Source organism: Salvelinus sp. IW2-2015, linkage group LG14 (genome assembly GCF_002910315.2).
Source record: "Salvelinus sp. IW2-2015 linkage group LG14, ASM291031v2, whole genome shotgun sequence".
NCBI classification, from domain to species: domain Eukaryota; kingdom Metazoa; phylum Chordata; class Actinopteri; order Salmoniformes; family Salmonidae; genus Salvelinus; species Salvelinus sp. IW2-2015.
The window spans coordinates 1,155,127-1,176,098 of record NC_036854.1 but is presented as its reverse complement, the minus strand read 5'-3'; the positions used below and the strand labels follow the sequence as shown (position 1 = coordinate 1,176,098).

Below are 20,972 nucleotides of genomic sequence, written 5' to 3'. Positions count from 1 at the left end.
AGCATGACTTCTCCTACGCTCAAAACAACTGGAAACCCGTAACTGGGAAATCTCAGACTTCAGTGAGTTCCAGACCTCTCTCCAGAGCAGGGGTGGGCAACTCTAGTCCTCGAGGGCCTGATTGGTGTCACACTTTTTCTCCATCCCTAGCAAACACAGCTGATTAATGAAATTGCATTCTAAACTGGAGATCATGATTAGGTGACTATTGGAGTCAGGTATGTTAGCTGGGGCTGGGGCAAAACTGTGACACCAATCAGGCCCTCAAGGACTGGAATTGCCCACCCCTGCTCTAGCTTCATCGGGACAGGGGGCAGCATTTCCACTTTGAACAAATTGCGTGCCCAAACGGAATTTCCTCCTACTCTGTCCCAGAAGGTAATACATGCATATTATTATTACTATTGTATAGAAAACACTCTGATGTTTCTAAAACTGTTTGAATTATGTCTGTAAGTATAACAAAACTCATTTGGTAGACAAAAACCTGAGAAGAAGTCCAAACAGGAAGTGAGAACTCGATTTTCAAAACAGTGCCAAATGATACCCATTATAGTTATGGATGAGGAAACACTTCCTAGGGCTTCCACTTGATGTCACCGTCTTTAGATTTTGGTTATATGATTCTACTATAAAGGAGGGGCTCATAGGAGCTATTTTACTGAGTGGTCTTCAGAAATTCTCAGTCTCATTTTGCGCGCGAGTGAGAGAGAGTGCTCTCGTTCCAATGCTCTTTCTTCAGACAATGAAATTCTCCGGTTGGATCCTTATTGATGATTAATGTTAAACACATCCTAAATATGGATTGCATACATCATTTGACTTGTTTCTARGACCTGTAACGGAACTTTTTGAGTTTTTGTCTGGAGGGATTGCTCGTGCGTCATGAAAATGGATTRGTGGGCTGAACATGCTAACAACAAGTGGCTAAATGATGGGCTTTATGGAACTTTTCAGTCATTTATTGTCGAACTGGGAATCCTGGGAGTGCCTTCTGATGAAGTTATTCGAAGGTAAGTGCATATTTATAGTGTTTTTGTAGCTTCTGTTGATGCCAAAATGGCGACTATTTCTTTGGCTGGATTGTGCTCTGAGCGCCGTTCTCAGATTATTATTTTTCCGTAAAGTTTATTTTGAAATCTGACACAGCGGTTGCATAGAGGATAAGTTTATCTTTAATTCTGTGAACAACACTTGCATCTTTTATCAATGTTTATTATGAGTATTTCTGCAAAATCACCGGATGTTTTGGAATCAAAACATTACTGCACGTAACGCGCCAATGTAAACTGAGATTCTTTTTATATATATATATGCACATTATCGAACAAAACATAAATGTATTGTGTAACATGATGTCATATGACTCATCTGATGAAGATGTTCAAAGGTTAGTGATTCATTTGATCTCTATTTGTGGGTTTTGTGAAAGCTATCTTTGCTGTGAAAAATGTCTGTGCTTTTTTGGATTTGGTGGTGAGCTAACATAAATATATGTTGTGTTTTCGCTGTAAAACATTTAAAAAATCGGAAATGTTGGCTGGATTCACAAGATGTTCATCTTTCATTTGCTGTATTGGACTTGTTAATGTGTGAAAGTTAAATATTTCAAAAACATATTTTTGAATTTCCCGCGCTGCCTTTTCAGTGGAATGTGTGGGGGGGGTTCCGCTAGCGGAACGTGTGTCCTAGACAGGCTAGAGCTCCAACCGGAGGATCACTGACGTCATCATGATTCAACCTTGTTTTTAATCAGTTCCCAGTTGTCTTGAAAGCACCATAAATCCAGAGAATGCCAGACTTTGATGACAAAGTTTGATGACAAACTTTTCCCACAAAGGACCTTCCTGTTCAAGTGAGCACAGCACAACAAGGTGAGTCCAAAAATGTAATGTATGCTGCTGCTTAAATGATGTAATATGACAGAGACATATACACTACCGTTCAAAAGTTTGGGGTCAAATAGAATTGTCCTTGTTTTGAAATAAAAGGACATTTTTGGTCCATTAAAATAACATCAAATTGATCAGAAATACAGTGTAGACATTGTGAATATTGTAAATGACTATTGTATCTGGAAACACCAGTCTCAACGTCAACAGTGAAGAGGCGACTCCGGGATGCTGGCCTTCTAGGCAGTGTTGCAAAGAAAAAGCCGTATCTCAGACTGGCCAATAAAAATAAAAGATTAAGATGGGCAAAAGACACTGGACAGAGGAACTCTGCCTAGAAGGCCAGCATCCTGGAGTCGCCTCTTCATTGTTGAAGTTGAGACTGGTGTTTTGCGGGTACTATTTAATGAAGCTGCCAGTTTCAGGACTTGTGAGGTGTCTGTTTCTCAAACTAGACACTCTAATGTACTTGTCCTCTTGCTCAGTTGTGCACCGGGGCCTCCCACTCCTCTTTCTATTCTGGTTAGAAACAGTTTGCGCTGTTCTGTGAAGGGAGTAGTACACAGCGTTGTACGAGATCTTCAGTTTCTTGGCCATTTCTCGAATGGAATAGCCTTAATTTCTCAGAACAAGAATAGACTGACGAGTTTCAGAAGAAAGGTCTTTGTTTCTGGCCATTTTGAGCCTGTAATCGAGCCTGTAATTGAACCCACAAATACTGATGCTCCAGATACTCAACAACAAAAAAATATCCCGTTTCCAGCTACAATAGTAGTTTACAACATTAACAATGTCTACACTGTATTTCTGTGTCACGGTTGTTATCTTCTAGTTGCACACAATCCCGGATCCGGGAGCACCCCCATCAGTAAAAAAGCTGACTAGCATAGCCTAGCATAGCGTCACAAGTAAATACTAGCATCTAAATATCATTAAATCACAAGTCCAAGACACCAGGGATGAAAGAATACACATCTTTGTGAATCAGCCATCATTTCTGATTTTTAAAATGTTTTACAGAGGAAGACACAATATGTAAATCTATTAGCTAACCATGATAGCAAAAGACACAACTTTTTTCCCACAATTTTTTCCTGCATAGGTAGCTATCACAATTTCGACCAAATAAAGATATTAAATAGCCACTAACCAAGAAACAACTTCATCAAATGACAGTTCTGATAACATATTTATTTGTATAGCATATTTTGTTTAGAAAATTTGCATATTTCAGGTATAAATCACAGTTTACATTGCAGCTGCAATCTGAAATAGTGCCGAAGCAGCCAGAAATAATTACAGAGACCAACGTCAAATACCTAAATACTCATCATAAACATTTTCTGAAAAAATACACAGCGTACAGCAATGAAGACCAACATCTTGTGAATCCAGCCAATATTTCAGATTTTTAAGTGTTTTACAGCGAAAACACAAACATAGCATTATATTAGCCTTACCACAATAGCCAGAAACACAAGCCGTTTACCAGCAGCAAAGGTGGTTAGCGATCCTAAAACAACCAGCAAAAGATATATAATTTTTGACTAACCTTCATATACTTCATCAGATGACAGTCCCGTAACATCATATACACAATGCATATAGATTTGTTCGAAAATTTGCATATTTAACGGCACAAATCGTGGTTATACAATAGATGTGAAATGTAGCCAAACTTGAAGCAATCTGACCGGCGCCATCTTGGAGAGGCACCTAATCTAATCGATAAACTAATCGTAAACTTGACTAAAAAATACAAGTTGGACAGCAAATGAAAGATACATTAGTTCTTAATGCAACCGCTGTGTTAGATTTTTAAAATTAACGTTACTCGACAAACAGCGTGCGTTACAGCGAGACCATGCCGAAATTAATGGGACTAATAATTTTACATTTTTCACAGAAATACGAATTAACATCATAAATAGCTCTTACTTTTTGATGAGCTTCCATCAGAATCTTGGGCAAGTGGTCCTTTGTCCAGAACAATCGTCTTTTGGTTGAAAGATGTCCTCTACTCCTGTAGTAGAATTAGCTGCTAACGCCAGCGATGTACCGGAAGGATGCCCAACTCGCGATAACGCCTGACAAAGAAAACTCCCAGAAAATGCAATAAACTTAAATATATAAAACTGTATAAGTCGGTTTAAATTAACTACCTTATGAAGTTTTTAAGACAAAAAACTAATTAAATCAGAAGCCGGAGATATAGACTGCCTAAACCGAAAGCTTTTCAGGACGCCATGCCTGTGGTCCCTCCTGCCTCAGGCGCCCGCGTCGAAAAGGTCGGTCCTTCCGTTCCAGAGAGCTTTATACTCCCCCAGATGGTGCATTCCACTCCATTCAAAGTCTAACCGCTTACTGACATCTAGGGGAAGGCGTATGCAGTGCATGATGCCCCATAGCTTACAAGGGAATTATAAACCGACCCTGGAACAGAGACCTCGATTCAGAAATCTCACTTCTTGACAGGAAGTGTTGCTGCAGAATGAGTTTCACTCGAAGAAATAATTCAAACGGTTTTAGAAACTAGAGAGTGTTTTCTATCCAATAGTAATAATAATATGCATATTGTACGAGCAAGAATTGAGTACGAGGCAGTTTAATTTGGGAACAAATTTTTTACAAAGTGCAAATAGCACCCCCTATTGACAAAAGGTTTTAAGATAGACGGACCAAGGCGCAGGGTGATTCGAATTCCACATATTTTATTAGTGAAACTTAAACAAAACAATAAGCAAACAATGACCGTGAAGTAACAGAGCGCACATCTGCACTCAACAAAACAATATCCCACAAATGCAGGTGGGAACAGGGACACCTTAAGTATGATCCCCAATTAGAGACAACGAATATCAGCTGCCTCTAATTGGGAACCATACTAAGAGCACCAACATGGAAATGCATCGACTAGAACACCCCCTAGTCACGCCTGACCTACAACACCATAGAGAACCAAGGGCTCTCTATGGTCAGGGCGTGACATTCTGATTAATTTGATGTTATTTTAATGGATGAAAAATATGCTTTTCTTTAAAAAACAAGGACATTTATAAGTGACCCCAAACTTTTGAACGGTAGTGTATATATACTGTAGCTAAGAAAGTAATACTAAGTGTATGTTGTGTAGTAAGCTGTTAGTAGCCCATGTGCTTCCCCCTAATAAGTCGGTCCCTTTTCCCCTTATAATTTCGCCTTCTGTTCTGACTTGGTGCAGGTAGCCTATAGCCTGTTTTAGAGAAATGTCATCATTGAATATTGTAAGAGCTTTCATTGTCTGCTTATATGCCTCCTTTATTTATCCTACGGTTCTGGCTTGGTGTACAGGGAGAATACTGTAAGAACGGCGCATGTTCTGAATTCTGTCGCTGTACATTTCAAAAGTGCTGAACGACGTTCTATTGACTACGTCCATCCTAGCTCGTTCATTTAATGTCTTAATCGAAATTACGGATTGCCTCTTATCCGCTCGTCGTCCCCTTATGCCATAGTTTGTATATCTCAATTGTCAGTAGAAACCACATTTGTTTAACTTCTTTATGATAGGGGGCAGCATTTTCACTTTTGGATTAATTGCGTGCCCATAGTGAACTGCTACTCTGTCCCAGATGCTAATATATGCATATTATTATTACTATTGGATATAAAACACTCTGAAGTTTCTAAAACTGTTTGACTGATGTCTGTGATTATAACAGAACTCATATGGCAGGCAAAAACCTGAGAAAAAATCCAAACAGGAAGTGAGAATTCTGAGACTGGTCAATGTTCAACTCATCACCGATTCAATTCCCTGTAAGATATGGATCTGTTTGCACTTCCTACGCCTTCCACTAGATGTCAACAGTCTGTAGAACGTGGAATGAAGCTTATGCTGTGTTGTGGGGCCAGATGGGAGGGGAATGAGTCAGTGGTCTGGCAGATTGCCAGTTCCTGGTCACGCGCTTTCCTCATGATATCGCCTTGCGTTCCATAACTTCTACAGACATGAAGGAATGCTCCGGTTGGAACGTTATTGGATATATATGATAACAACATCCTGAAGATTGATTCTCTACTTAGTTTGACCAGTTTATTCGACCTGTTATATAACTTTTTGAAGTTTTCGTCCGAGTTTGCCTGTATCTGCGCGAGCGTTTGTACAAGTGCACTAAACATGCTAGCAAAAGTAGCTACTTAGACATAAGTAATGGACATTATTGAACAAAACAACAATTTATTGTGGAACTAGGATTCCTGGGAGTGCATTCTGATGAAGATGATCAAAGGTAAGGGAATATTTATTATGTAAGTTCGTATTTCTGTTGACTCCAACATGGCGGAGAAATGTTGTTATGTTTGAGCGCCGTCTCAGATTATTGCATGGTGTGCTTTTTACGTAAAGTTTTTTTGAAATCTGACACAGCGGTTGCATTAAGAACAAGTGTATCTTTAAATATATGTAAAACATGTATCTTTCTTCAAAGTTCAATTTCTCCGGATATTTTGGAGGCATTTCTGAACATGGCGCCAATGTAAACTAACATTTGTGGATATAAATATGCACATTATAGAACAAAAACAAAAATGTATTGTGTAACATGATGTCCTATGATTGTCATCTGATGAAGGTCATCAAAGGTTAGTGATTCATTTTATCTCTATTTCTGCTTTTTGTGACTACTATCTTTTGCTGGGAAAATGGCTGTGTTTTTCTGTGGCTATGTACTGAGCTAACATAATCGTTTGGTGTGCTTTCGCCGTAAATCCTTTTTGAAATCAGACATGTTGGCTGGATTCACAACATGTGTAGCTTTAATTTGGTGTATTTCATGTGTGATTTCATGAAAGATTGATTTTTATAGTAATATATTTGAATTTGGCACGCTACATTTTTTCTGGCTTTTGGCCAAGTGGGACGCTACCGTCCCACATATTCCAGAGAAGTTAAGCAAGCCATATCAGCTATGTTTTATCAAAAGGCAGTAAATGAGGCTGAATGAACTGTTTCACTGCCAGACAAGGCTCCGCTGATAGCCTGGTGTAGCAGTGGTAAGGTGTTGGGACTGCTGTTGAGACTCTGCTGTCGGGACAGCTTTATTTTCCCAGTCCCCGTCCCCACAGAAGGCCTTTTGCCATTTGGTAGGCCATCATTGTAAATAAGAATTTGTTCTTAACTGACTTGCCTAGTTAAATAAAGGTTAAATATATATATATTTTAGTTTGTGGGCACAGCTTGTCACCGTTATAGTGCAATTATTCTATTGTTTAGTGTTGTGTAGTGGCTTTGCTGGCATTCAATAAAAAAAATGTTTTGTTTTGTTTACCCGGCTGGGGGCCAGTTGGACTACCGTGCTCAGTTGCAAGTTGGCGATACATGAAAAGTTAGGTGGAGTGTTTTGCTTAGCATTGTTTGCACAGTTATCGTTTTTGACATTTCTGATTATTTTTAATCCAGTCCAGTGGTAGTTTTAAAGCACAGCCAGCTATACGATAGAGAGAACATTTTCTACACACATTTGAGTGTATGTTTGGAGTGCTGTGCGGAACGAGGCACTGGCCCATATTCTCTTGTGTTTAGCTCGCTTATCCAGCTTCACCGTGTGGGAAAGCCGAGGTGAATCGGCATTTGGACTGAGGACGACGCTGGCGTAATCTGTTGGAGTAAGACTGTGTTTTGAAATGGACTTTCTTGTGTACTTGTTTTTCTCAAGCACTTTTTGGCTGAAGACTTTTCTATAGACATTTAAACCCTCTAATGACTTGGTAAAAATGACTTAGCACCAAAATAACTAATGTGCTACAATAACTTTGGCTTGACCTGATGACCTATCAATATTGAGGCTAATGTTGATCTATGGACTGGGTAGATATATCACCTTACCTTTGTCACCATCGTTGGCGATCTTTCGCAGGTCAATGAAGTGCGTTCCTATGGCAACGTCATTGACTTTGTCAGAGTCTCGTATCTGGACCTTGATGCGTTTGCAGAGCGGAGGAAACATCTCTGTGAAGATCACCTGCTCGTTCCAGATGGGCTCATAACTGCTCTTCTGTACAGACGTCTTCCCCTGGAGGAAACAACAACATACGTTTGGATTGACACACATTTAATTCTTATACTAAGACACTTCATATTATGTATATATTGTAAATAATGTATACTGTATTTATAATGTGATTGTGATCCATTATGTAATGCCATTTGTCTATTTTGTTTATCCAACAAAGAAATAAAACAGACAGTTTCAATAAAACATCTTCAGGTTCATGGTGTCCTGATCTCCTGAGTAGCGGCTGTAGTGAACCTACTCTCTGTCCAGCGAAGACCACTTGTACGTAGGGGTCCACCAGGTCTCTGTTCTCCCCTATGAAGGCCTTCTTCACATTGGCCATGATGCTGGTGTTCATCTTGGGAAGGCCCTCGGCTCGGTAGATCTTCACGTAGAACCGCGCCCACTGCCTCTCCAACGGAACTCCCTCTGGAAGCAGGAGGTTCCTGACCAGAAAAAAAAGGTTGAAAAAAAAGTCTGATTTTGTCTCATCAAAACCCCTTGATAACATTCTCTGGCCTTTTCTATCTTATGACCTGACCACTCTACAACATTATCTGTCCACTAGAACATTGTATAACCCTTTGACATTATTTTGCCCCAATTAAACATTCTCTTACCCCTCTATGTCGTCTTCATCCGTCTCGTTGGCTTTGTGGGGAGTCTTGATATTGTCCCCCTTCCCCACCACGGCGATGTCACACTTGATGTATCCTTTGCACCCCGCCGTGATGTCATCAGGGTCAGACAGCATGGCCCACTTGTGGTAGAACTGGTGCTCTGTGACACAGGTGTCAACCAATCATCTATTAATTGAAACGTATTAATCATCGTGTATCCTTATAAGAGGTTCTGAGACATTATGGGTCCAGTCTCAACACCCTTACCAGGCTGGGAGTAGACGGTGCCAACATCTAGCTTGAAGGTGCCAACCAAGGTGCCACTCCGCAGCAGGTTCTTGGAGTGGATCACCTAGTGAAAGACAGAGGAGAACATATAGAATATACTGCAAACATATGCGCTACATTAGACCTGCCATAGAGACTGTTCGTCTTGGTGTTGTTTTGGAAGCAGTTGGGTGGAGTAGGGTTAGGTTCATGCTCAAAGGCTGCTACTGTAAAGAGAAAGATTGAGTAGGTGTGTGTGTGTGTTACTGTGTGTGGGTATAAGATATGTATGCCACTTACTGAGAGCTTGAGGATCTTGTCAAACATGACATCTGGTGGGACGTGGAAGTCAAAGACAAAATACTGTGGGGAGAAGATAAGACATTATGAGATGTGACAAATACCTTAGCCTTACTCTCTGTCAAATGACCCATGTTGTACCTTGGGATGATCATTCCATTGTGTTCAGGAGATTCAAAGGTTCAATTGAATAAATCAACCCGATAATGATTCACGGATCATGAACACAACAGACATGTTTCTACAGAATACAACCAATGATGATCAAATGAACATACTTTCAGCATCGGTTGGATCAATTCTGTGTAGCGTCCAGGTTAATCTTATATAATACAAGGGTAATTAGTACTGATTAACATGCTTGTCACCCTAGCTGGATCAGGGCATCGACTGAATAATGCTTTAATGTTTTGCTCAGCCTCCCTCTCGTGAAATAAGAGTGTAATGTGTAGAGCCCTGCTGAGCCCTTACAGGCAGAGGCTTTGTTCTGAACAGAGCCAGCCTGGTGTTGAGACTCTGGACTGAGAGGCAGGCAGGAGGAGGGAGGAGGGAGGGAGGGAGGAGGAGGAGAGGAGGGAGGAGGGGAGGGAGGGAGGAGGGAGGGAGGGAGGGAGGAGGGAGGGAGGGGAGAGAAGTGAGGGAGAGACAATGAAAAAGAGAGAAGGGAGAGAGAGAAGGAGAGATAGAGAGAATGAGAAAGAGAGAAGAGAGAAGGAGAGAGAGTGAGAGAGAGAGAGAGGAGAGAGAGATGGAGAGAGAGAGAGGAAGAGAGAGAGAGAGAGAGAGAGAGAGAGAGAGAGAGACGCACTTACCTCATTGTAGTAGGGGCAGTTGGTGGATTCCTTCATGGAGGTGTACTTCTTGTCTTCCCCAATCTCCACACAGACAACAGGGTCCATGTTTAGGCCTACCAGCTGCCTGGCCTCGACCACTGTGATGCTAATCTAATACGTTGCAAAATAACAGAACATTTTCTTAAGGAAACAGGTTTTTCGGAAATCCCGGTTGGAAGATTATAGGACTCAGAAGGGAATAAGCAGGTAGGCAATATTCTAGCCGGGATTCATTTTACTCCAAAACCTTCCATCTAAAGGTGAGTAAATGCACCATAACAAAAGGGTACCAAGCCAAACAATCAAGATGAAAAGTCAAACTGGAGGTTTTGACTAGAGAGGCGACTCCTATCCCTGAAGGTTAATTATACCTTTATACCTTTACTAAGGAGCCCAGCACAGTGCAAGGCACACATAGACTGTGCTGTGAACATCTCAGTTGGTGTGCAGAGTTGTGGTTTGTGGTCACAGAGACTGGTACATGAATGTATATAGGCCAGTGTGCTGTTGCTGGCAGGGGAGAGTAGCTGCAGCCTGAAGTTAGGCTACATTAATGAGCTGCTAGCTTTTGTTCTAACCACCCAGTGTGAAGACACTATATCCTATCCATTCATCCCTACTGGAGTCAGTAAATTGGGATCCTAATACAATCCAAGAAAAAAATCCCTCTCTCCACGAACTGCAGCAGCTATTGTGTAATGGAGCTAAGGATGCGTAGATACAGTGAAGACAAAGACACACAGCTGGCAGGGGTTAAGCCTTGTCTGCCTTTAGGGGCTAGTTGTTAAACAAACTGGACAGGCATGGTTACATCTGACCACAGTGTATACAATATACATTTCCAGCAGTGACTGAAGTCGTGGTAATTCCTTTCCTCCTCTCACCTGGTAATCCACAGGCCTCCCAGAACTAGGTTCCATCTTGATATCAGGCTTTGACCTGAGAGCATCAAGAAGACACAAATCAGAGCAGTTGACTATTTACTCAATTTGGTATAGTAATTTAGTGTGGGTTATAAACATGAATAAGAGTGTTATAAAGGGTCAATGGATCATTGCACTAACAGATGTAGAGCAAGTATACAGTACACTGACCTCTTGTTGGAGACATTGGTGGTGACGGCGGTGACGGATGCCAGGGAGATGCAGTCTGGGTCCAGACCCACAAACCCTCCCAGACGTAAGGCCTTCCTGTCCAGATCCTCCATGTCCAGGGTGGCTGGCTCATCTGTGGGGTGCCATCACAATAACCCATGTGAGTTTATGCCAGGGGTTGGCAACCCTCCTCCTGAAGAGTCACTGGGATATCTCTGCTCTAACACACCTGATTCAGCTTAACAAGGTCCGGATAATCAGTTGATTAGTAAAAACCTACCCTTCTTATCAAGGTCTGGATAATAAGCTGATTAGTAAAAATCTACCATTTTTTCAAGGTCTGGATAATCAGCTGGCTAGTAAAAACCGATCCTTTATTTCAAGGTCTGGATAATCAACTGGTTAGTAAAAGCCTACCCTTATTATCAAAGTCTGGATAAGGAGCTGGTTAGTAAAAGCCTACCCTTCTTATCAAGGTCTGGATAAGGCGCTGATAAGTAAAAGCCTAACCTTTTTTCAAGGTCTGAATGAGCAGCTGATTAGTAAAAGCCGCTATCCTTCTTATCAAGTCTGGATGAGCAGCTGATAAGTAAAGCCTACCCTTTTTTCAAGGTCTGGATGAGCAGCTGATTAGTAAAAGCCTACCCTTTTTATCAAGGTCTGGATTAGGAGCTGATTAGTAAAAGCCTACCCTTCTTATTCAAGGTCTTGGATGAGCAGCTGATTAGTTAAAAGCCTACCCTTCTTATCAGGTCTGGATGAGCAGTGATTAGTAAAAGCCGTACCCTTCTTATCAAGGTCTGGATGAGCAGCTGATTAGTAAAAGCCTACCCTTCTTATCAAGGTCTGGATGAGCAGCTGATTAGTAAAAGCCTACCTTTCTTATCAAGGTCTGGATTAGCAGCTGATTAGTAAAAGCCTACCTTTCTTGTGGTCGTCTCTGGAGCTCTTGCTCTTGTGGAGCTTCATGGCTGAGAATACCCCCTTCCCTGCTCTGATGGAGGAAGACAAGAGGAGAAATAGAAAGAAACTACTGAAATCCGACACAGTGAAATCAGGTCAAATATCTGGGAAGAGCTCCCACTTTTGGACTAATGGCAAAGACAATTTCCTAAATTTCATGAACTGTTGTCATTATGCTGTCATTCGGAGGACTTTGCTGACTCTCTTAGTTAACCTTTATATTAATCTAAGGAGGAGCTCATTCAACAAAGAACCATGTAAGTACATGATGAAAACTGACAGTAACTAACTAAACCCTACACCAATGTAACACACTGCACCATCAGGATGGAAACATTTTGCAGAGATGAATATCACATTGATGAGACAGTCTCTAAACTCCCCGACCCCCATCACAATAGAAACCAAGGGTGTCCAATAACACCACACAGTTATTACAGAGGATCACATATCACCACCACAACAAAGGCTGTGATGTCACTGCCGGACCGGCAAATGAAGGGCCTTAATAATTAAAAATGATGTGCGTGACCATCCAATTAGCTGCGGATATGGATACATGTCAGATAGAAGATGAAAGGGAGGTTTTCAATTTGTCTGCTCAAGCATTCTAAAGTGAAGCAGTCAATCAGAGTGAAATGTCTGCTTTCTGTCTTTTCTTTCATTAATTCACTGATATACATCTAACCCTCTTTTGATAAGAACCAGAAAATGAAGGAGATCAAATGGAATGGTCTTTCAAGAATAGATATGATATTACACCGTATTCAATATGACAGGTTTGGGAGGATAAATTGGAAATGGAAAATCCTTCAGAAAGAAGCAACATTATTTAGACTACAAAAGACTTAGCAATTGTTCACTCAAGGCTGGTGTATCTACAAAGCCAGGTTCAAGGTGTAGCTATAGTTCTCCTAATCATTTCAAATCAAGGTCAAACACGTTGAAGGCAGAACAGACTTAAATAAAAAAAATAAAAAAAATAAAAATATGAATGGAAAGCCTTGGAAGTCTTGCTTCTGTGTGTTCAACTGACAAGCATATCGAATCACCTAGCAACTGTGCTATTATCCTGCCGTCTATTATTGACCATCTAACAATGCAAATATTTAGATTGTAATATTTGTAAAAACAAAACCAATAGCACCTCAAAACAACCCAAGAATGGAATCATCAGGGGTTGACTACAGCCTCAATCAGATGAACAGACATTTAAGCATCTCAAGTGGTTCATACATACCCTGGGTCCAAACCCAGCTCGGGATGACAACACTAGCACCCTCTCTCCCTGCTGCTCAACAGAATACGCTTCACTCATTCACTCTATTCCATATTAGCAGTTCCTTCCATAGATAAGGAGTAGGTCAAGAGGTACACAGGGAGGAAAGGAGACAGAGGAGGGAAAGGAAGAGGCAGGTGAGAGGATGAATCTGAGGCTTGAGGAGATACAGTAGTGCAGAAGCTGCTGTAGGGTTGGGGAGGACGGAGCAGGGAGGAGGGAGAAGGGAGCAGGGAGGAGGGAGGAGGGAGCATGGAGGAGGGAGAAGGGAGCAGGGAGGAGGAAGGAGGGAGCATGGAGGAGGGAGGAGGGAGCAGGGAGGAGGGTGCAGGGAGGAGAGGAGGGAGCAGGGAGGATGGAGCAGGGAGAAGTGAGGAGGTGGGAGGGAGCAGGGAGCAGGGAGGAGGGGGAGCGCTGACAACCAAATAATACGAGTGTAGCCAATCATGGCAAGGGATCCATTGGAGCACTAATACAGTACACACTGAAGCACAGACATACACACACATACGCACGCACACACACATAAGCATTTTGCTACACAGAAGCATTTCGCTACACCCGCAATAACATCTGCTAAACACGTATGTGTGAACAATAAAATGTGATTTGATTTGACACTGTGGTGGTTGAAGAAGTATTTTGGGCTCTCACTTTGTCAGAGCAGAGAGTTTTTTATTTGTATAATTTTCTACTGTTGAATGAACTGGGAGGACTAAAGAGGTAAGTTTGGAATGTGTCAGTCAGAGAGCTGTAGAGGATCACAGAGCCTTATCACAGACAGCAGGGACAAGATGGAGGGGATGAAACTGGAGAAGACAGACTCAGGAAGCTGCCTGTCAGTAAACCGCAGTGAGCTGTCACCAGGGATGAAAACTAACAGAGAAATGGGCTCGATACACTTTAACACCCTGTAACAAAGAGACCAAAGAGACACTCTAAGAAAGTTCCCAACATTACAACAGAAAAGCATAGAGCCGACTGAGTGATACCTACTTCTCTGTTCCTCTTTTTCCAGCCTTCTCATTTCCTTTACTGTGCCAAGTACATAGTGAATGCAGATGGGTAATAAGAAAGTAGCTAACCAACATCATTATCTTTAGAGAGAGGCCGTGTCTGAGTGAGAGAAAGACAACAGAAATTGATTGGAAGGCTTTCGGCTTTTGCTGTTGTTGTTTAATCAGTGACCCGATGCCTCTAGTTTAATGGAGAGGGTAGAGATGGGGCTGTGTGAGACTGGATGAAAGATCAGTGAGCAGGCAGAGAGATGGCAGAGAGATGGAGTGATGCAAGGTGGACATGAATAAGTGTCTAAAGCCATGGTGTGGGAGTAGATCACCACGCAATACCAGACTCTTTTGGGGTTGAGCAGAATGAACATTTTAAAACGGAGGGGTATTCAGAGAAAGCCTGTTAAAAGTTAACCACCTCTGCTATTCAGCCTCTCCTCCCTCCTTCCTCCTCCCTCCTTCCCCAGTCAACTGCTGAATTGTTTCTCTCCACATCTCTCTTCCTCCTCCTGTTATTTCTCTCTTTCTCTTTCTGTCATTGTTTGTTAGGCATTCAATTATTTACATCTCCAACAAGTAGGCATCTGCACATGCAAATACTAATGGAATGCTGTTTCTCTTTCATGATTTCAAGATTTCAGCAGCATACCACCCTGCGTCCCACTGATTGTTCTAGCCACTTACTTAAAGCCACTAATGAAGAAATAAATACCACAGCAGCCCAGAATACTGGTCTTACAAATATACAGAGGAGAAGGAAAGTCTTGTATCATAATTGTATTTAAAATAGAGATTTAGAAAACAAATATTTTACTAGGCAAGTCAGTTAAGAACAAGTTATTTTTTTCAATGATAGCCTTGGAAGAGTGGATTAAGTTCCTTTTTCAGTTCATTTTTACCTTGTCAGCCCAGGGATTTGATCTTGCAAACTTTTGGTTGCTAGTCCAACACTCTAACCCCTGGGCAACCTGCCTCCACAATTATAATATTGCGCTCTCTCTTCTCTCTCTCTCTCTCTCTCTCTCCTCTCCTCTCTCTCTCTCTTCGTCTCTTCTCTCCTCTTCTCTCCTCTCTCTCTCTCTCTCTCTCTCTCTCCTCCTCTCTCTCCTCCTCGCTCTCCTTCCCTCCTCTCTCTCCTCTCTCTCTCTCCCTCCTTCCTCCTCTCTCTCCTCTCTCCTCTCTCTCTCTCTCTCTCTCTCTCTCTCTCTCGCTCTCTCTCTCTCTCTTCTTCTCTCTCTCTTCTCTCCTCTCTCCTTCTCCCTCTCTCTCTCTCTCTCTCTCTCTCTCTCTCCTCCTCGCCTCCTCGCCTCCCTCCCTCTCTCTCTCTCTCTCAATATTGCTACAACGCTCATTATGTTTTATTGATCCTACAACCTCAAGAGTCAGACCCTAAAAGTAACAGTACTGAGACATTATCAGAGTACCAGTTTGGATTGATGTTCATTCTCTTATTATGTACCTCATGAGTCATGATAAAACTACAAGAGCACTCTTATTAATTATTTACCAATACTGAATAGAAAATATAGCCCAATGCAGCATCAGACGATGATTCTCTCAGTTTGTACTGCTGTAGTGATCTGCTGTGGTTATTATTTGTTTGCTGAGTCTGCTATGGAAGTATTATTCCTGGACTATGTGGTACTGAAGCTGAAGCACTAGTGGGCTATGGTGCCATGCTGCACATTCCTTAGTAGTTGATGGCTTGAATGAGGATACTCTACAACCTGATTCAAGCATACAGTTTGTGTGGTTTTGATTGGTTTGATGTGATTTGATTGGTTTGATTTGCAGTGTTTTGATTACATATTCATTTATAGTTGTTAATTGTTCGGTTTGTCTTCCCATTTCAGTTCAAAGGGAAAAGAAGGACAAACAAACAGGTACTTTGTTACACAGAGCTTTGCTCATAAAGACTGCATAGCACTCCCTTTAGCACTTGTTTATACTTTATAAAACATCATTAATTCCATCACCTCAGTGGATTAATTCCCCTTCTAGCATCTACTTCTATTTGTTCAGATTGACCCTTTACTGAAGTTCAGTCAGGAAGTCAAGGAGTGTCACTCAGTCAGTCAACATGTGGGAGGAACACAGTGGCACATAATGCACAGGCAATACACCACAGAAAGACACTACAAAACACAAAACACTGCACTCAGACACACTGCAGAAGACCTTGAGGGAAAACAGTGACATAAAACACAACACGGAACATTGAGGAGTTGTAAGAGATTCTTGCAATCTAAAGTTACCTCTACAACTATAGCATTTGATGTCTACAACTAAAGCTCTAACCTACTATAAGTACTTCAAACAAGCCACAGCTTCAAACCAAGAACACATTGCTACAGTAGCAATCAAAGACTCCAGAACATTCTACCAGTGCAACTGTAAGTAGACATAGACCTCATATGAATAAAGACCCTTAAGTCTACGTTAAAGACATAAAATACATCCTAGATCTGTCATTTGTTGGCACTGCCGTGTGATACACTTATACAGATGAAAAGACCCCACAACACAACACCATCACAATACTGTTTGATGCGCCGCCAACCTGTTGCATTGTGGGTATGATCAAAGGTGGCCCTTGAAAGCATGACGGCCCCAGGCTGGCACAGAATGAGCTTGCTTACATCCCAACACAAAACTAACAAAATGAGTGAACGAATTAAACAAAAGCCTAACCAAATTAACATTCAAAACAATCCCTGCCTCGGTTTCCTCCGTTTTGCAAGGTATTACATGTTATGTAAGTTTACACCAGCTCTGCGTCAGCTCTGCGTCAGGTCAGTTCTGGCCACAAACTTTCTATAGGACTGAGGTCAGGGCTTCGTGATGGCCACTCCAATACCTTGACTTTGTTGTCCTTAAGCCATTTTGCCACAACTTTGGAAGTATGCTTGGGATCATTGTCCATTTGGAAGACCCAATTGCGACCAAGCTTTAACTTCCTGACTGATGTCTTGAGATGTTGCTTCAATATATCCACAGAATTTTCCGTCCTCATGATGCCATCTATTTTGTGAAGTGCACCAGTCCCTCCTGCAGCAAGAGTCAGACCCACCCCCACAACATGATGCTGCCACGCCCATGCTTCATGTTTGGGATGGTGTTCTGTCGGAGCTTGCAAGCATCCCCCTTTTTCCTCCAAACATAACGATGGTCATTATGGCCAAACAGTTCTATTTTTGTTTCATCAGACCAGAGGACATTTCTCCAAAAAGTACGATCTTTGTCTCCATGTGCAAACCGTAGTCTGGCTTTTTTTATGGCGGTTTTGGAGAAGTGGCTTCGTCCTTGCTGAGTGGCCTTTTAGGTTATGTCGTTATAGGACTCGTTTTACTGTGGATATAAATACTTTTGTACCTGTTTCCTCCAGCATCTTTAACGGTCCTTTGCTGTTGTTCTGGATTAATTTGCACTTTTCGCACCAAGAAGTACGTTCATCTCTGAGACAGACAGAACCGTCTCCTTCCTGAGAGGTATGACAGCTGCGTGGTCCATGGTGTTTAACTTGCATACTATTGTTTGTACAGATGAAGGTGGTACCTTCAGGCGTTTGGAAATTGCTCCCAAGGATGAACCAGACTTGTGGAGGTCTACAATTTTTTTTCTGAGGTCTTGGTTGATTTATTTTGATTTTCCCATGATGTCAAGCAAAGAGGCATGTCAAGCAAAGAGTTTGAAGGTAGGCCTTGAAATATATCCACAGGTACACCTTCAATTGACTCAAATAATGTCAATTAACCTATCAGAAGCTTCTAAAGACATGACATCATTTTCTGGAATCTTCCAAGCTGTTTAAAGGCATAATCAACTTAGTGTATGTAAACTTCTGACCCACTGGAATTGTGATACATGAATAAGTGAAATGTGTTCCCGTGTGGTTCAGTTGGTAGAGCACGGCACTTGCAATGCCAGTGATGTGGGTTCGATACCCAGGGGGGACCAGTACACAAATGTATGAACTGGCTGCATCCGCTTTGACTTCAGAATGCAGAGTTTCCTCTTCAAGAAGCCAACATTTGACTCCTCTGATGTGAAAAACTACTGATCGGTATCTTTTCTTTCCAAAACACTTGAGCGTGCCGTCTCTGACCAACTCTCTTGCTATCTGTCTCAGAAGAATATTCTTGACCCTAACCAGTCAAGCTTCAAGATGGATCACTCAACAGAGACTGCTCATCTCTGCATGTGTCACGGAGGCTCTCCACACTGCCAAAGCTCTCATCTCTGCATGCCTGGCAGATATCTCAGCTTGGATGTCGGCCCACCACCTCAAGCTCGACAAGACAGAGCTTCTCTTCCTCCCGGGGAAGGCCTACCCTCTCCAAGACCTCTCCATCACAGTTGACAACTCCACGGTGTCCCCCTCTCAGTGTGCAAAGAACCTTGGCGTGACCCTGGACAACACCCTGTCGTTCTCTGCAAACATCAAAGCAGTGACTCACTCCTGCAGGTTCATGCTCTACAACATCCTAGAGTATGACCTCATCTCACACATGTGCTAATCCAGGCACTTGTCATCTCCTGTCTGGACTACTGCAACTCACTGTTGGCTGGGCTCCTGCTTTTTTATATTTTATATTTTTTTATTTAACCTTTGTTTAACTAGGCAAGTCAGTTAAGAAAAAAATCTCATTTAAAATGACAGCCTACCCCGGGCCGAACACGGACGATGCTGTGCCAATTGTGCACCCGCCTATGGGACTCCCAATCACGGCCGGATGTGATACAGCCTGGATCGAACCAGGGACTGTAGTGACACCTCTTGTACTGAGATGCAGTGCCTTAGACCGCTGTGCCACTTGGGAGCCTTGTGCTATCAAACCGTTTGTGCTATCAAAACCCTGCAACTTATCCAGAACACTGCAGCCCACCTGGTGCTCAACAGTCCCAAGTTCTCCCATGTCACCCCGCTCCTCCGCACACTCCACAGGCTTCCAGTTGAAGCTCGCATCCACTAAAAGACCATGTCGCTTGCAAGAGTAACTGCCCCTCCCTACCTTCAGGCTATGCTCAAAACCCTACACCCCAACCCGAGCATTCCATTCTGCCACCTCTGGTCTCTTGGCCCTCTGTTCTTCTGACATTGGCATAGACAAAGGATAAGAGAGAGATGGAGTTGTGTGTGTGTGTGTGTGTGTGTGTGTGTGTGTGTGTGTGTGTGTGTGTGTGTGTGTGTGTGTGTGTGTGTGTGTGTGTGTGTGTGTGTGTGAGTGTGTGTGTGTGTGTGTGTGTGTGTGTGTGTGTGTGTGTGTGTGTGTGTCCACCGCTATGGGAGGGAGTTCCCATTCAGCCCAGTCCAGACTCTATTCTGTCCTGGCAGTCTAATGGTGGAACCAGCTTCCCCTGAAGCTAGGACAGCAGAGTCCTGCCAATCTTAAATAATCCGACAGCACCCCCCTCACACTACCTCTTCAACCCCCCCCCCCTCCTAGCTATTGAGTGTTGTGTGTGTGTGTGTGTGTGTGTGTGTGTGTGTGTGTGTGTGTGTGTGTGTGTGTGTGTGTGTGTGTGTGTGTGTGTGTGTGTGTGCAGCTCAGACCTGAAGACCGCAACACACACACACACACCACACACACACACACACACACACACACACACACCCACACACACATACACATAAACACACACACACACAAACACACACACACACACACACACACACACACCACACACAACACAAAACACACACACAACTCCATCTCTCTCTTATCCTTTGTCTATGCCAATGTCAGAGAACAGAAGTCCTCCTTCCTAAACTGTACCAATGTTGGAATGTGGATGACCTTTAAACCACATGTAATGCTATCATTACAGACAGGGTGGTCTATGTTGCACCAGTAAACTACCCAGTCTTCATCTTCTGTTTGATATGTACTGTACAAGGCTCCAACTCTTCATTAACTCTGACCAAAATCTGGCTGCTCAATAAGGTTAGGATTATGTCTCTTAGCCTTCTGCTTTCTCCCTGATCTATTGTACGGTGGCAATAAAACATCTAAATGAATCTCCCACACACCAGATTCTTCTAGAATAAAACCATCTTAATTAACAGTCTATTGACTGGAAGTATAACTTTGAGATTTCTTATATCTCCTAGGTATAGGACAGACACTTCAAAACCTTATTCCTTATGATAAATTTTTTTTCACTGCCTGTTTTCCGTTTATGAATGTGTTATTCAATGGGTTTTTAAAAATGATCCATGGTATGACCATCTTAATACAGTTCCATATGCCTAGCCTGCAATAAAACCATCGTAATACAGTCATATGCTAGCCTGGCAATAAAACATCGTAATACAGTCCATAGCCTGCTGCAATAAACCATCGTAATACAGTTCCATATGCTAGCCTGGCAAATAAAACCATCGTAATACAGTTCCATATGCTAGCCTGGCAATAAAACCATCGTAATACAGTTCCATATGCTAGCCTGGCAATAAAAACCATCGTAAACAGTTCCATATGCTAGCCTGGCAATAAAACCATCGTAATACAGTTTCCATATGCTAGCCTGGCAATAAGCCATCTAAATGATTCACACACACCAGATTCACGACCTCTTACCGTGGACATCTAGCCTTGCAATTACATAATCATAGGCATAATAAGCTCTGTGATTGTAATTATTCTACATTAAATAGAAAGACCCTTCTGGTGTGAAA

General features: G+C 42.3%; 1 protein-coding gene across 1 annotated transcript in view; it reads right to left on the bottom strand.

Annotated features, from left to right (window-relative positions):
• LOC111973302 (otoferlin-like) overlaps positions 1–20,972 on the bottom strand; it is a 164,327-nt gene that overhangs the window by 53,882 nt on the left and 89,473 nt on the right. Inside the window, 9 exon segments of the mRNA XM_070446450.1 lie at positions 7,759–7,945; positions 8,187–8,373; positions 8,548–8,707; positions 8,815–8,899; positions 9,115–9,177; positions 9,927–10,058; positions 10,832–10,886; positions 11,042–11,174; positions 11,965–12,035. Of these exon segments, the coding sequence (XP_070302551.1) occupies positions 7,759–7,945; positions 8,187–8,373; positions 8,548–8,707; positions 8,815–8,899; positions 9,115–9,177; positions 9,927–10,058; positions 10,832–10,886; positions 11,042–11,174; positions 11,965–12,035 (1,073 nt within the window).